This window comes from Notolepis coatsorum (assembly GCF_963971535.1).
Source record: "Notolepis coatsorum genome assembly, chromosome: 8".
In the NCBI taxonomy this organism is placed as follows: domain Eukaryota; kingdom Metazoa; phylum Chordata; class Actinopteri; order Aulopiformes; family Paralepididae; genus Notolepis; species Notolepis coatsorum.
The window spans coordinates 154,653,164-154,668,416 of NC_140172.1; the positions used below are offsets into that span (position 1 = coordinate 154,653,164).

Genomic DNA, 15,253 nt, shown 5'->3' on the forward strand with positions numbered 1-15,253 from the left:
GCAACTAAGGCGTGCCAGTCAATCGCCTGTTTACAGCGAGCTAGCACTATACGTGCGTCGGGACACACCCCCATCAATGAACAGGCTATTTAGACCTGCCATTGAATCCCCAAGGCGCCCAGGGGAACGACAAGAGGGGTGTGACACTCCCTAACTCCAACACTTCTGGAATAGAAAGAAGGAAGCATCAACAGTATGTATCCCAGTCTACACAGCCGGGGTAAAAAATGTTCACATTTTTACATCCCACCACCCTCCCATAGGAAAGAGACGGGGATCCCCAGAGAGACTTCCCACGCGAGCTGTACAGATTGAAAAGAATATATTGCACCTTGAGCCATGTAAAAAACTGGTTTTAGGGCCTCCGGGGAAGAGGCACCGAACCCATACACACTCAATAAACGAATTGAATCGAATATACATACAATAGAAAAGGACCCTTCTAGAGGGTCCACTCACTTTGACAATCTGAGGAGGAAGGCTCTGTACTCTGATGGAGGCTTCCTCACATGGATCACATGGAAGAAGGAGTCCGAACTCACAGAAGGCCTGAGTAGGCGCTTGGTGAGGAGGAGCCCTGACCACCCCCCCTGAAAACAGATCCATCACATGGACCTGAACAGCACACGGAAGTCCTACCAACAGAGACGCGCACGGTGACGTACTCTATGGCGGGGGAATTCCTGCGGTGCACACGCCCAATATACCAGGCCGTGGGACCAGGAACTCCCCCCCCCCCGCCCCCCCCCCCCCCCCTAACGTGCCGAACCGCCACGTGACGGGAACCTTGAAGGACAGGGGGTGTACCCCTGACCGACAGAACAATGGGGAGAGGAAAGGTTACCAGTTCACCCCTTTACGACCCCACACCCATGATACGACGTAACGACAAAAAGAGAATATGACACAGTCATAGTCAGCTCTATGAAGCGTTTCACAGCTCCACACAGCGCACGAGCTAACCTGCTATCTGATTTTTACTAAGGAAAAACACAGAATAGAGAGGGCTCTAAGAACCCCGGTCCAACATACACATGTGCTTCTGTGGCCAGTACAACCCAGTTGTAGGTCACATGACACACACAACCCATCATCATCACAATGAGAGAATACATCATTCTTGATTAGTATCGACCACAGGCCTTGCTAAGCACACGACAGCAACCAAACCAATTTCCCTTTAGGAAATAAGTTTCTCCAGCAGATTTAGCACAACCTCAGCAATCAAGCTGAGAGTTACATCGTATCCCTACCACACAAAAGACACAATTAATGCACAACATGTCTGATAGGAGGTGATAAAGTCCCCAGGGAACCGGGGGGGGAAAAACACAATCCTCCTATTTTACCCTCAACACGGCCAGTTAAAACAGGAAAACCTGTTAATGTGTGAACTCACTGTCCATTGTCATTACAGTCTGAGAAAGAACATTCTTTTACTCACTCGTCACCAAGCATAGCTTCATAGGTTAGTTGCCTTAGTAGTGAGTACACGGTACACATAAACACCATGATGTTTCTCACACAACAACCAGATCAATACATCACGACCTGCACGGAGAAGCTACTGCCAGTGACAAAAACAGCTCACACACAACCCGCAACGTATCTCAAATGCATTGCAACAACACACGTTTTGGGAAAAAACACCGTCATTCACAATACATTTAGCAAGGTAAAACCAGAAGACGTGTTATGAGGGTCTGGCCAACCCCGTACCTGCCCGGAACGCAGATCAGCGAAGTGCAGTCATAAGCCACCGTAGAACACAGCCCTCTTTGTTGACGCAATCCCCGTCTAGGCTCAGGCAGGGTTGACGAACATCCCCTGTCAAAGATGACGTCGTGGTCAAGAGTGTAAAACATGTTAAAAATCAAAGCACGTTCAACAGAATAGCATCAAGCTAACGGCTGCTCCAACCGTTCTGGTGCTATCGCTTCCGCTCGCGAGACGCCGATCTACGACGCACGCGATCAGGAGCGAGCTCCCGGCGGCGCGCGAGAAGCCTAAGCTACCCCGCGCCAGGCCACCGACCGGCTAACCGTAAGCTATGAACATGTAAACAATGACATAACACTCACCCAGACAGGCCGCCGTTCTGAACCCTCCTCACTTTTTAAGAGAAAAGAGAAAACAAGACGTCAACACCGCTTCACAACGATGACATTAACACGTCCGGCGGAATCAGCACAGTACCAACTGGCCTGTATAGCTGACTTTGAACATGAATCTGCCGCTATCGCACATTACATGCACATATCCCCTCGTGAAGGAATACTCTCATTTGGATATGAAAGATGGGGTCTTAACACGGTGACAGAGAGAATCCACTCGTCCAGAACACACAGGGATCACCAGTGTCAATGGTCGCGGCCCACTAGTTAAAACTATAATGGTCGCCAGACCAAGGCCTTCTGTCGCCTAGACGGCTAAACAAAGGACCCTAGCCTGGGGCCGGTTTCCATAAACTTTGTCTAGTAGCCCCCATAGCACTAACAGACAAGTGGAGCCCGCCAGCAAACACTACTCACCCAACCTGGAACGCACCGCTCCTCACAACAGCGGCATGTCCGACAGTTCAGCTGTGGCCTGACAGGTTTCACCCCAACAAACACAGCAAGGAACTGCAGTTGAGAAGCATGCAGCGGCGTGCTCCCAATACGAAAACCGGTGGAGGGTTTGTAGAATGATCATCATCTTCTAGACACTCCAGTACGAAGACAATATCGCCGTATTTTCTCGAAAATAGTGAGAGAGAAAATAAAGATATGATGTCAACGTATCCTTGTTTCCCAAGCTGTTCCTAATCCAATTTCTTCCATCATGGTGTCAAGTGTGGGGATCTACCGAGGCACCTCTTCCTTGTGGTGAAAGCGAGAAGGAGGAGAGCAGGTGACCACACACCTGCTTATGTAGGTAAGCTGATGAGGGGTGTGGTCAGACTAATACTGGTATTAGAGGTACATTTGTGGTTTATTCAGTACGCGTGCACGTACGCGAGATAGTGCAGAAGGCGAAGCCAAGCTAAGCCACTAACGATACAGAACCTTCTGTAATGTGGTAGTGAAAGGTTAACCGTCTGTAGTGTGGTAGTGAAAGGTTAACCTTCTGTAATGGTAGTGAAAGGTTAACCTTCTGTAGTGTGGTAGTGAAAGGTTAACCTTCTGTAGTGGTAGTGAAAGGTTAACCTTCTGTAATGTGGTAGACAGTGAAAGGTTTAATGGTCCTGTGAAAAACGACTTTGACCTAATTCTACCTTGTTTACTCAATATTGATTACGCAACAACTCTGGTTCTGGTTCATTCATTATGATGTCCATGAAAACATGTTTGTGAACAAATGAAGACAGCAAGCATCGGTCATAACAAGGTAACAACAAGGTATTTTCTGAAAAGTGTCTGCTCCAAGTCCCCGACCTGAGCTCTGAGGCACCCTGGGCTGTTTTAGGATCCTAGTACTTTTATACCTTAACCCTTTCCGTCTGTAGTGTGGTAGTGAAAGGGTTAACCTTCTGTAGTGTGGTAGTGAAAGGGTTAACCTTCTGTAGTGTGGTAGTGAAAGGGTTAACCCTTTGTCTTGTGGCATGTGAAATGGTTAACCTTCTGTATTGTCGTAGTGAAAGGGTTAACCATTTGGCAGTGTGGTAGTGAAAGGGTTAATAGTTGTTACACCTGCATATAACCCATAACTCTGTGTAATAGCATGTACAATAATGCTGTATATATATTCTCACCATATATATATATATATATATATATATATATATCGACACCTGTCTGTTCCTGCAAACCTGGGGGCCACAGTGGCTCAGGGGGTAGAGCAGTCGTCTGGTAATCCGGAGGTTCCCGGTTTGATTCCCGCTCCTCCCGGGTAGCATGTCAAAGTGTCCTTGAGCAAGACACTTAACCCCCTAACTGCTCCAGATGAGCAGGTTGGCACCTTGCGTGGTCGCCTCTGCCGTCGGTGTGAGAATGTGTGAGTGAACGGGTCAAATGTGAGGAACAATTTGTAAAGCGCCTTGGATTTTATTTTATTTTATTTTATTTATGGATTAAAAACACACAACAAGGATCCAAAGGATAACATGAGAAAGAGTAAGACCCTTATTTCCGTCATGGTCCCAGATAAAAGTGCTATATAAATTTACCATTTACATAATTGTGTTTACATATTTATTTATTTGTTATTTGTCAGGGACAATGCAAAAGAAAACATTGTAATAAGTTACAATAACCAGATACAGATGCATTGCATTTAGGATTTCTAGCCAAGGCTAATTTGCAACCCCTGTCCCTGGTTAGGCTTTTCTAAAAGTGGTCATTACATCATTACCAAAAGTACATTAGTTAAAATTAGCACATAATTAATAGTGACATACTTTACATCAGTGCTTCTCAAACTTTTTCTGTCAGGCCCCCCTTTGGCGGACCAAAATATTCATCATAAATTTTTTTTGCATCTGCTAATTCTGCATCTGTTAATTCTCCTTCCTCATGATTCGCACCCTGCTCATCTCCATGTTTGAGTTGTTGTATTTTCCTTGTTGCATAGAACAAGGTTGTAGAATTGTTTTTCCCAAGGTAAGGAGATGACTTGTCACACGCAGTGAGACTTGTGAGTAAGTCTGCGTCTTTTACTTCCAGGACCTCATCCTGCCCCAGGTGAAAGGCCAGTGACACGTGGTCCCAGACGTAAAACTGTGGCCATCCGTCGCACGGCTCGGCGCTAATGACTTCATTGTTCCTGTCAATGATCATCTTTTTGTGGTGAGTCTCCGACACGGCCTGGGCGCGCCACACCACTTTCCCGTCACCACTTCTATAAGCGCAAACTGCCTGAACGTCGTCACCGTCGCCATTGGTGAGAAGAGGGAACGAATCGAACTCCGTCGCCTGTGGTCTGTGAACTAACACCACGTACATAATCTCTTGTTTGTAAATTTGCGTTTCGTAGATTCTCATGACGGGCTGTTTTCCTTCGCAGAACTGCTCTTGATACGAATTCAAGAGCCGCTGGATGGGAAAGGTGAACATATAGTTCCCGTATCGGGATTGTGGCTCCGGCTGCAAGAATGCAGGAGACGTGGTGAATTGCTTCAAGAAGCGAACTTGATTTGGTCGCGTGTCGTCGGTTTGGCGAGGGAAGACATTTTGAAGGTATCGATTCTCTGCCTCCACAATATCTCTTTTCTCGATGTGGAGGGACCAGTATGAAAAAATGCCATTGAAGGTATTTCCTCCTTTGAATCCCACTTGATTTCATGATTCCTCGAAGGCTTTCCTCATCAGTGGCATGAGAGATGTTGCCGATGTGGAATTCCAGGTGTTTTTAGGATACAGTGGAATATAGTTTTCTTTACGCAGGTATTTATTCTCTTTCCGCTTCAGAGCCTCCCACTTCAGAGCCTCCAGCTTCAGAGCCTCCAACTTCATTACCTCCCACTTCGGAGCCTTCCGCTTCAGAGCCTCCCACTTCAGAGCCTCCAACTTCAGAGCCTCCCGCTTCAGATCCTCCAAATCCATTACCTCCCACTTCAGAGCATCCAGCTTCAGAGCCTCACACTTCAGAGCCTCCCACTTCAGAGCCTCCAACTCCATTACCTCGCACTTCGGAGCCTCCAGCTTCAGAGCCTCCAGCTCCAGAGCCTCCAACTTCGGAGCCTCCAACTTCAGAGCCTCCAGCTCCAGAGCCTCCAACTTCAGAGCCTCCCGCTTCAGATACTCATACTCCAGAACCTCCCACTTCAGAGCCTCCAGACTGAGATGTTTTTTTGGGAAAAAAGTAGAGTTGTATGTAACTCGTTCTTGTGTGCTTTCTTTCTTGCATCCTGGAAAGTAGCCTACAAATTGGAAGATAATTGAAATCACATTAAGTCACAAGATATCACAAGATAATCGGATCACAGGGTGGGGACAGGGACAGGGTGGGGACAGGGACAGGGTGGGGACAGGGACAGGGTGGGGACAGGGACAGGGTGGGGACAGGGACAGGGTGGGGACAGGGACAGGGTGGGGACAGGGACAGGGTGGGGACAGGGTGGGGACAGGGTGGGGACAGGGACAGGGTGGGGACAGGGACAGGGTGGGGACAGGGACAGGGTGGGGACAGGGACAGGGTGGGGACAGGGACAGGGTGGGGACAGGGTGGGACAGGGACAGGTGGGGACAGGGACAGGGTGGGGACAGGGACAGGGTGGGGACAGGGTGGGGACAGGGACAGGGTGGGGACAGGGTGGGGACAGGACAGGGTGGGGACAGGGTGGGGACAGGGTGGGGACAGGGACAGGGGTGGGGACAGGGTGGGGACAGGGACAGCATGGGGACAGGACAGGTGGGGACAGGGTGGGGACAGGGACAGCGTGGGGACAGGGACAGGGACAGGGACAGGGTGGGGACAGGGTGGGGACAGGGACAGGGTGGGGACAGGGTGGGGACAGGGACAGCGTGGGGACAGGGTGGGGACAGGGTGGGGACAGGGACAGCGTGGGGACAGGGACAGGACAGGGACAGGGTGGGGGACAGGGCCTGAGGGACAGGGACAGGGCAGGGCAAGGGTGGGGACAGCGTGGGGACAGGGACAGGGTGGGGACAGGGTGGGACAGGGACAGCGTGGGGACAGGGACAGGGACAGGGACAGGGTGGGGACAGCGTGGGGACAGGGACAGGGTGGGGACAGGGACAGGGTGGGGACAGGGACAGCGTGGGGACAGGGACAGCGTGGGGACAGGGACAGCGTGGGGACAGGGACAGCGTGGGGAAAGGGACAGCGGGGGACGGACAGCGTGGGGACAGGGACAGGGTGGGACAGGGACAGCGTGGGGACAGGGACAGCGTGGGGACAGGGACAGGGTGGGGACAGGGACAGCGTGGGGACAGGGACAGGGTGGGGACAGGACAGCGTGGGGACAGGGACAGCGTGGGGACAGGGACAGCGTGGGGACAGGGACAGGGTGGGGACAGCGTGGGGACAGGGACAGCGTGGGGACAGGGACAGCGTGGGGACAGGGTGGGGACAGGGACAGCGTGGGGACAGGGACAGCGTGGGGACAGGGACAGGGTGGGGACAGGGACAGCGTGGGGACAGGGACAGGGTGGGGACAGGGTGGGGACAGGGACAGGGTGGGGACAGGGACAGCGTGGGGACAGCGTGGGGACAGGGTGGGGACAGGGACAGGTGGGGACAGGGTGGGGACAGGGACAGCGTGGGGACAGGGACAGGGACAGCGTGGGGACAGGGTGGGGACAGGGTGGGGACAGGGTGGGGACAGGACAGCGTGGGGACAGGGACAGCGTGGGGACAGGGTGGGGACAGGGACAGCGTGGGGACAGGGACAGCGTGGGGACAGGGTGGGGACAGGGACAGCGTGGGGACAGGGTGGGGACAGGGACAGGGTGGGGACAGGGACAGGGTGGGGACAGGGACAGCGTGGGGACAGGGACAGGGTGGGGACAGGGCAGGGTGGGGACAGGGACAGCGTGGGGGACAGGGTGGGGACAGGACAGCGTGGGGACAGGGACAGGGTGGTGGCAGGCACAGCGTGGGGACAGGGACAGGGTGGGGACAGGGACAGGGTGGGGACAGGGACAGGGTGGGGACAGGGTGGGGACAGGGACAGGGTGGGGACAGGGACAGGGTGGGGACAGGGACAGCGTGGGGACAGGGACAGGGTGGGGACAGGGACAGGGTGGGGACAGGGTGGGGACAGGGACGCATGTTCCTGTCTCGCAACGTCTTTCATTTCCGGGGTGGCCCTGATTGGCCGCGACGGCCACGTGACGCGCGTGCCCCCCGCGGCAGCCGCAGCGGCAAGCGCGCTGCCGTTGGCGAAAGCAGGATGAGAGAGCGTAGATTTCGCTGTGTATCATTTAATCATTTATCATTTAACATTTGAAAGGCATACATTGTTGTCATACAGAAGTACAGAATACTTTTATCCAAATGCTTCTTACTGTTACACTGTTAGAGACTGTGCTAGACTAATTCGGTCTGAAATAGCGTAACTAATAACGTTAGTAAGCACTGCTTATATGCTTATTATGTCTGCGGGGTACAGTAAACGTTTCTCCCGGTACATTCTGAAGAGCACACCGCTGTATGTTGGAGAACCAGCGGTCTTCCGCTCCTCCTCACTCGAGTGAGAGCAAAGCCGTGCGAGGGGGGCGGCACCTCGGCACAGCTCAGCCCTGTGTGAGACGCGAGCAGGAAGGAGGAGATGGGAGTCCTTCCAATCGGAATATGTTGTTTCTTTACACATATGTTGGATTATGAATATGTCTTTATAGCTATGCTGCCAGGCTGGAATATGTTGTTTCTTTACACATATGTTGGATTATGAATATGTCTTTATAGCTATGCTGCCAGGCTGGAATATGTTGTTTCTTTACACATATGTTGGATTATGAATATGTCTTTATAGCTATGCTGCCAGGCTGGTCCGCGACCCTCCGTGCTGCGATCACCAGCGGGGAGAATATGCTCACGCGAGCGGCATCGCTGAGCTCTGGTGACGGTCTTATTGGGGCTTATGCCGAGAAGCAGTAACACAACATTGCAACTGTTGTGTTACTGCTTTCTGACCGAATTAGTCATTCATTTGTAGCTATAAAGACATATTCATAATCCAACATATGTGTAAAGAAACAACATATTCCGATTGGAAGGACTCCCATCTCCTCCTTCCTGCTCGCGTCTCACACAGGGCTGAGCTGTGCCGAGGTGCCGCCCCCCTCGCACGGCTTTGCTCTCACTCGAGTGAGGAGGAGCGGAAGACCGCTGGTTCTCCAACATACAGCGGTGTGCTCTTCAGAATGTACCGGGAGAAACGTTTACTGTACCCCGCAGACATAATAAGCATATAAGCAACGTTTACTGTACCCCGCAGACATAATAAGCATATAAGCAGTGCTTACTAACGTTATTAGTTACGCTATTTCAGACCGAATTAGTCATTCATTTGTCTAGCACAGTCTCTAACAGTGTAACAGTAAGAAGCATTTGGATAAAAGTATTCTGTACTTCTGTATGACAACAATGTATGCCTTTCAAATGTTAAATGATAAATGATTAAATGATACACAGCAAAATATACGCTCTCTCATCCTGCTTTCGCCAACGGCAGTGCGCTTGCCGCTGCGGCTGCCGTGGGCAGGGCCGGATTAACGACCGGGCCGACCGGGCCGCGGCCCGTGGGCCTCGAGTGATGAGGGGCCTTTTTTTTTTTTACTTACATTTTTTTTGAGGCCACTCGTCACTAGAGGCCTTTTGGAGGCCCCTCGTCACAAGAGGCCCCACATTTTTTTAAATATTTTTTTTTACTTTTTTTTTTTTTTTTTTTTTTTTTGAGGCCGCTCGTCACTCGAGGCCTTTTGGAGGCCCCTCGTCACTAGAGGCCCCAAATTTTTATTATTTTTTTTGTACTTTTATTTTATTTTCTTTTGGAGGCCCCTCGTCACTAGAGGCCCCAAATATATTTTTTTTTTTTTTAACTTTTGTTTTAAACATTTTTGGAGGCCCCTCGTCACTAGAGGCCCCACATTTTATTTTTTATTTTTTTCTTATTTTGGAGATCGATGTCATACTGTGACACTGAATGAAAACATATTTCATCAACTAAAATATTTAGTCAACAAAAATATTTCATCAACTAAAATATACAGTACGTCACACCCTGCCGTCTGCAAGTGGCTAATCTTGAGATTTTTTTGTGATTGCACTATTTTACTTTATTTAACTTTTTTTGACCACCTGTAATTGCACTGTTTACTACCGTATTTCATACAGTACTTAATGGTATGGTGTTAATGTTTACCAAGAGAGTAAGTCTACCTCAGAATTGTATAAAACGAAGTTATTATTATTATTATTATACCAGTATTGTGATTGCACTATTTTACTTTATTTAACTTTTTTTTACCACCTGTAATTGCACTGTTTACTACCGTATTTCATACAGTACTTAATGGTATGGTGTTAATGTTTACCAAGAGAGTAAGCCTACCTCAGAATTGTATAAAACGAAGTTATTATTATTATTATTATTATTATACCAGTATTGTGATTGCACTATTTTACTTTATTTAACTTTTTTTGACCACCTGTAATTGCACTGTTTACTACCGTATTTCATACAGTACTTGGTTTCAATAAATGAACCCAGTACATTTTACTGGGTTCAAACTGACACAAAATGTTGATTTATTCATTATGATCTGTTTGAAAATTAGAAATATAGGCCTCTCTCTTATACATGCCTCCTCCTAATACAAGCCTGGTATCCACTACAGAGGAATTACGGTATTCTATATATTTTTTAAAGTGACATATAAAAACGCCACTGTGTGTGCGTGCACGTGTGTGTGGGGGGGCCTCCACAAGAATCTGGCCCAGGGGCCTCTGAAGTCTTAATCTGGCCTTGGCCGTGGGGGGCGTGCCACGCGCGTCATGTGGCCGTCGCGGCCAATCAGGGCCACCCTGGAAATGAAAGACGTTGCGAGACAGGAACACGCGACAGGGACAGGGTGGGGACAGGGTGGGGACCAATGTTCCCCCTAAGGTGCGCCCGTGCGCGCGCACATGGCAAAACGCCCCCGCGCACATCTGGAAATCAGTCACAAAAAAAAATAAAAAATAAAAAATTTACTTTTTTATTTTTATTCAACAAACATGACCATGTTCACGTCTTAAACTCATACTGAGGCTTTAGTCTTGGTTTTAAATTGCATATCATCATTCATTTATTTATTGTCACACAGAGCAGAAGAATTTTGCCAAAACAAACCAATAGTATCCAGCATCAGAACGGCAGACCAGCCACACTCTCGGACCCAAACGCATTTCCTTTGATTTAATTATACATCAAATGATTTATGTCAAGGATTGCAATGCCTCGCTTGAATAAAGTTAACTTTTCACCTGGATAACGTCAACATTCAGGGTGAATGTAATGTGAGAAATTGGGATAAAAAATATATATATATATATATATATATATATATATATATTTTTTTTTGATCGGATCGGGAAAGATCGGTATCGGTAGATACTCAAAATCACATGAACGGGATCGGATCGGGAGCAAAAAAAATTTATCTGGAGTCTTCGGGACATCCCTAACCATCACTAACCCTGTTGCGTGTGACGTTACCAAGAGAAGCCCCGCTTTCAGTGCTTTGTGGGCAGCGCTACTGCACGCTCACACAGACACACACAACAGATGAGGAAGTGGACAGATCCGACCAGCATCGCTGGCTCCTCACAATGCAAACGTGAAAATGTACATTACAGATGAACTGCAGAGAAAACTTCCAATTTATCATCCCGGTCGAGACTAATTGGAAGCGGAGTGCAACGCGTGCAAAGCTTGACCATATGTTTATGTGTCTAATAAAGGTGCTGGCGATCTCAAAGCTCACATGGACACAGAAAAACATTACAAACAAAGCAGTGCGAGGCGAGAGTTTGATGGCAAAGTTGACCGAATTGATTGAAGAATGCAGCTATACAGAGAGAGAAAGAAAATAATTTAAAACAATTTTGATGTCTCAAAATTATGTTTTGGTTTGATAAGATGCTTATGATACAATCATTCTAAGGATTATGTGTGTAATAAATTAGTTTAGTACACTAATTGCAACAAATCTGAAACTGCATAGTGCACTTTTAAATTAGTATTTGTGAGGTTACTGTTTTATAATTTACATTACATTGAAAAGATAAAGATATATTTTTTAAAGCTGGATTTTCTAATACAGAAGAGGTATTATTTAGAACATTACATCATATTTTTCTTGTTATTTATTTTGTCCAGTAAGACTTGAAAATATATATTATTTTGTCATAGGTTGATTTAGTTATTTTCTTGCGATTTGTCAGATAGATTACTTTAGGCATAATACAGCATGTTGAGTAACTTTGGTTATAGAGAGATATTATTTTGTTATATAAAATAATATAAACAATAATTTTATATCCATACAGAGGAGGTATACTTTAAATATATTATAATGATAAGGCATCTTTGAGTAAACTTTGATTAAGTATCTTGAGGCTGAAGGCAGAAAAAAATCACAATATGGTCACCATTGAAGTCGCATTATAATTCACTTAATAAAATAATGACGAGTCAGCCTCCTAAAAAGACAAAAGTTAGTGACACGACTCACACCGCCGCCGGCAACCCAGCCAAAGTAAGGACTATGCTCTGTATCGTCAATCAATGGTCAAATAAATATTTGATTAAGGAATATAATATGCCTTTTTGTATTATTTCTCTGTGTATCAGCAACATGTATATATTTTTAAGTTAGACATTAAGGGAACTTAAGATTCTCAGATTTTTTTACAAACCGCCGCATATCAACTAACCGGTTAATCGGCAGGTGACGTATGTTGCTCAGTAGTTGCTGATGTCTGCTCAGGAGGTTTGAGTGTTTGCTCAGACCAAAAAATAATTAGAGGGAACATTGGTGGGGACAGTGTTTTATTTCAAAGTCGGTCTACAAATGGTAGTATTTTTTCAAAGTGGACTACTTTTTATTTTATAAATGTTCCACAAATAAGGGAAGGACTCAAATATACCTGAATAGTTCAGGGTTTTATTTCAAAGTCGGTCTACAGACACCAGTGTTTTGTCTCTTCTGTGTTTTATTTAAAAATAGGTCTACACAGCCAGTCTTTTTTCTCCTCTTCATAAGAGTTTGAGGTTTTCCTTTGTCATAACCGGTAAAAACAGCAATAAAAAGTCAAACATTTTCTTTTTGTTGCTTTATAATTCCATTAATGCAACAAACTGTGTGCTATAAGTATAAAGTATAATAAATTGCTAATTACTTTGGGTATGCAATTGTCAGGCGTTTTATGCTAAATGTGGGGTATGCTTGGGGATAACTATATATGAAATGTTATACACTGTTATCTTCATTTTAAGGGTAAATTGGTTTTGCGGCTCCAGAGGGATTTTAATTTGTGGGAGGAGGGAAAATGGCTCTTTTGCTAGTAAAGGTTGCTGACCCCTAACCTAAACCATCCCCCTTCCAGCCCTTCCTGCGTCTCTCACCTACGACACCTGAACCATCCCCCTTCCAGCCCCTTCCGTTGTAAAAAAATAAAAAAGTAAAAATTTAAAAGAAGAATAAATACATACCAGAGTTCAATGTGTGTCTATGTGTTCAACTGCAGATCAAGTTGGAATTGAGAGAGAGAGAGAGAGAGAGAGAGAGAGAGAGAGAGAGAGAGAGAGAGAGAGAGAGAGAGAGAGAGAGAGAGAGAGAGAGAGAGAGAAAGAGTGCGAAAGTTAAAAGAAAGTTATCTTACCCAAAGTATTTCTCCACAAAACGAAAGTTATTGAAGTTACAAATCAGCGGTGACTTTGTAAACAACGATGGCAACTGATCAATTCACGGCAAGAAAGTAGACGCTTGGATACAGGTTTGAAAGTCAATTGGCCTCCGGTTCTCAGTCGATTTATTCAGCAGGGCTTCAGCGGTAGAATACAGCAAATTCACGGGATACAAAAAAATCTCTCAGTGACACGGACAGCTTGGGTCTGTAGTGTGTTTTCTAATGTCAAGATGTGTGGTTTATATCCGCTCAAAGACCTACTGTATCCACACCTAACTCCTCCCCCACATACTGTAGCACCAGACATCCTCCCATTCCTAACTGCGACCATCAACTCCTCCCACAACTCTTTGGTGGTCCCCACCTCCCTAAAACAAGCCAGAGTCACACTGTGAGAGAGAGAGAGAGAGAGAGAGAGAGAGAGAGAGAGAGAGAGAGAGAGAGAGAGAGAGAGAGAGAGAGAGAGAGAGAGAGAGAGAGAAAGACAGAGAGGAAGACACAGAGCTAAACAGAGAGAGAGACAGAGAGAGAGTCCAATGTACAATTTTGTTTGTTTGTACAGAGTCTCCCCCCCCTCAATGTACAGTTTTGCTTGTCTATACAGTGTGCCCCCCCCCCCCCCCCCCCAACCACCTCCAATGTAAATTACCCAGTATGGTTGTCAATATCCCAGTGTACCCAACCCCCCCACCCAACCTCCTCCAATGTACAGTTTCTACGTCAAATGTATATACTCCCTTTTCTTGACTCCTTCTGTATCACAAACAGTACTGTATTTGCAAATCTGGTATGTCATAAATGTATAGATGTAGCAGTACTGACTATCTGTATGTCATGTATGTCATATATGTCCTGATGAATTGAAAATGGGGGACCCTGGTGGAAACAAGACGAAAGTCTTTCTCTGGTCTGCATCCCCTTAACAATTGTGTGTATTGAGCTGTACTGTATTGTACCCATTCTGCAATCTGTTAATAAAGTTTTCAATCAATCAATCAATCAGAGAGAGAGAGAGAGAGAGAGAGAGAGAGAGAGAGAGAGAGAGAGAGAGAGAGATCAAAGGCTGTGCTGTCATTTCATCATCAGTGAGCCTGAAACTGAGTTGCATTTCCTCACCAAATGTGAAAAATTAGAGAAACACATTTTAAAAAGTTTGAATTAATAACAAAAGGTTTTCCTTGCACTACCAGATACAGAAAAACTACCAGTCCTACTAGGGAGATATGGCTGTGTGTGTCCAGATAATAGCAGTGTCTTCCACCTGTATTTGCCTGTAGTGCAATTCATTGTTTTCATTGATGAGCCCTAGGATGTTGTGTCATCTGCACTGAAGACGTAGCTACAATACGTTTATTAGGCCGTGAGCCGGGGCCCCAAATTTGGGCCACGGGTACCATCTTGGGGGACTAACTTTCATAGTGATTTTTGGGAAGGTATAATACACCCATGCTGCTAGAAAATATGTGATAGCAATGCAGCAGTTGCCTCCAAATGTGTGCCATCACATATTTTATAACACTACCAAGCATATCTTTCAGGCCTCCTGTTTGAAATTGCATGCCCCAAATGAATCATGATAGCTCCTGAACCATAAGGCCTATATGCATGTGTCTGGTCTCCTTTGATAGGTAACAAGCTAGGACATATGAATCCAGTGTAAGCAAACCCACATCTATTACCATTCCAGAGTAAATTGAGATACAATGAAGGAAAACATCATATTTTACCCTCACCTGGTAAATAATCTTAATTTAAACGGCAATATGACCATTATAACCAATATCCCATGGCGAATAATGCAACTGAATGTGTTCTCCTACTCCTTGACTACAAATGTAACTGTAAATGTGATGACAATACATTAAAAATACAACATTTATGATACCGTTTAAAAAGGTATACTCAGATGATGTAA

General features: G+C 46.3%; 1 protein-coding gene across 1 annotated transcript; it reads right to left on the minus strand.

Annotated features, from left to right (window-relative positions):
• Positions 1-4,121: 4,121 nt before the first annotated feature.
• Positions 4,122-13,532, minus strand: LOC311233170 (uncharacterized protein). Its single transcript, XM_084320062.1, has 2 exons — positions 13,312-13,532; positions 4,122-5,839 (listed from the first exon to the last, which is right to left on the minus strand). The coding sequence occupies exon 2, from the start codon at positions 5,595-5,597 to the stop codon at positions 5,259-5,261; it is 339 nt and encodes a 112-aa protein (XP_084176188.1). The 5' UTR covers positions 5,598-5,839; positions 13,312-13,532; the 3' UTR covers positions 4,122-5,258.
• Between the last annotated feature and the right edge of the window lie 1,721 nt (positions 13,533-15,253).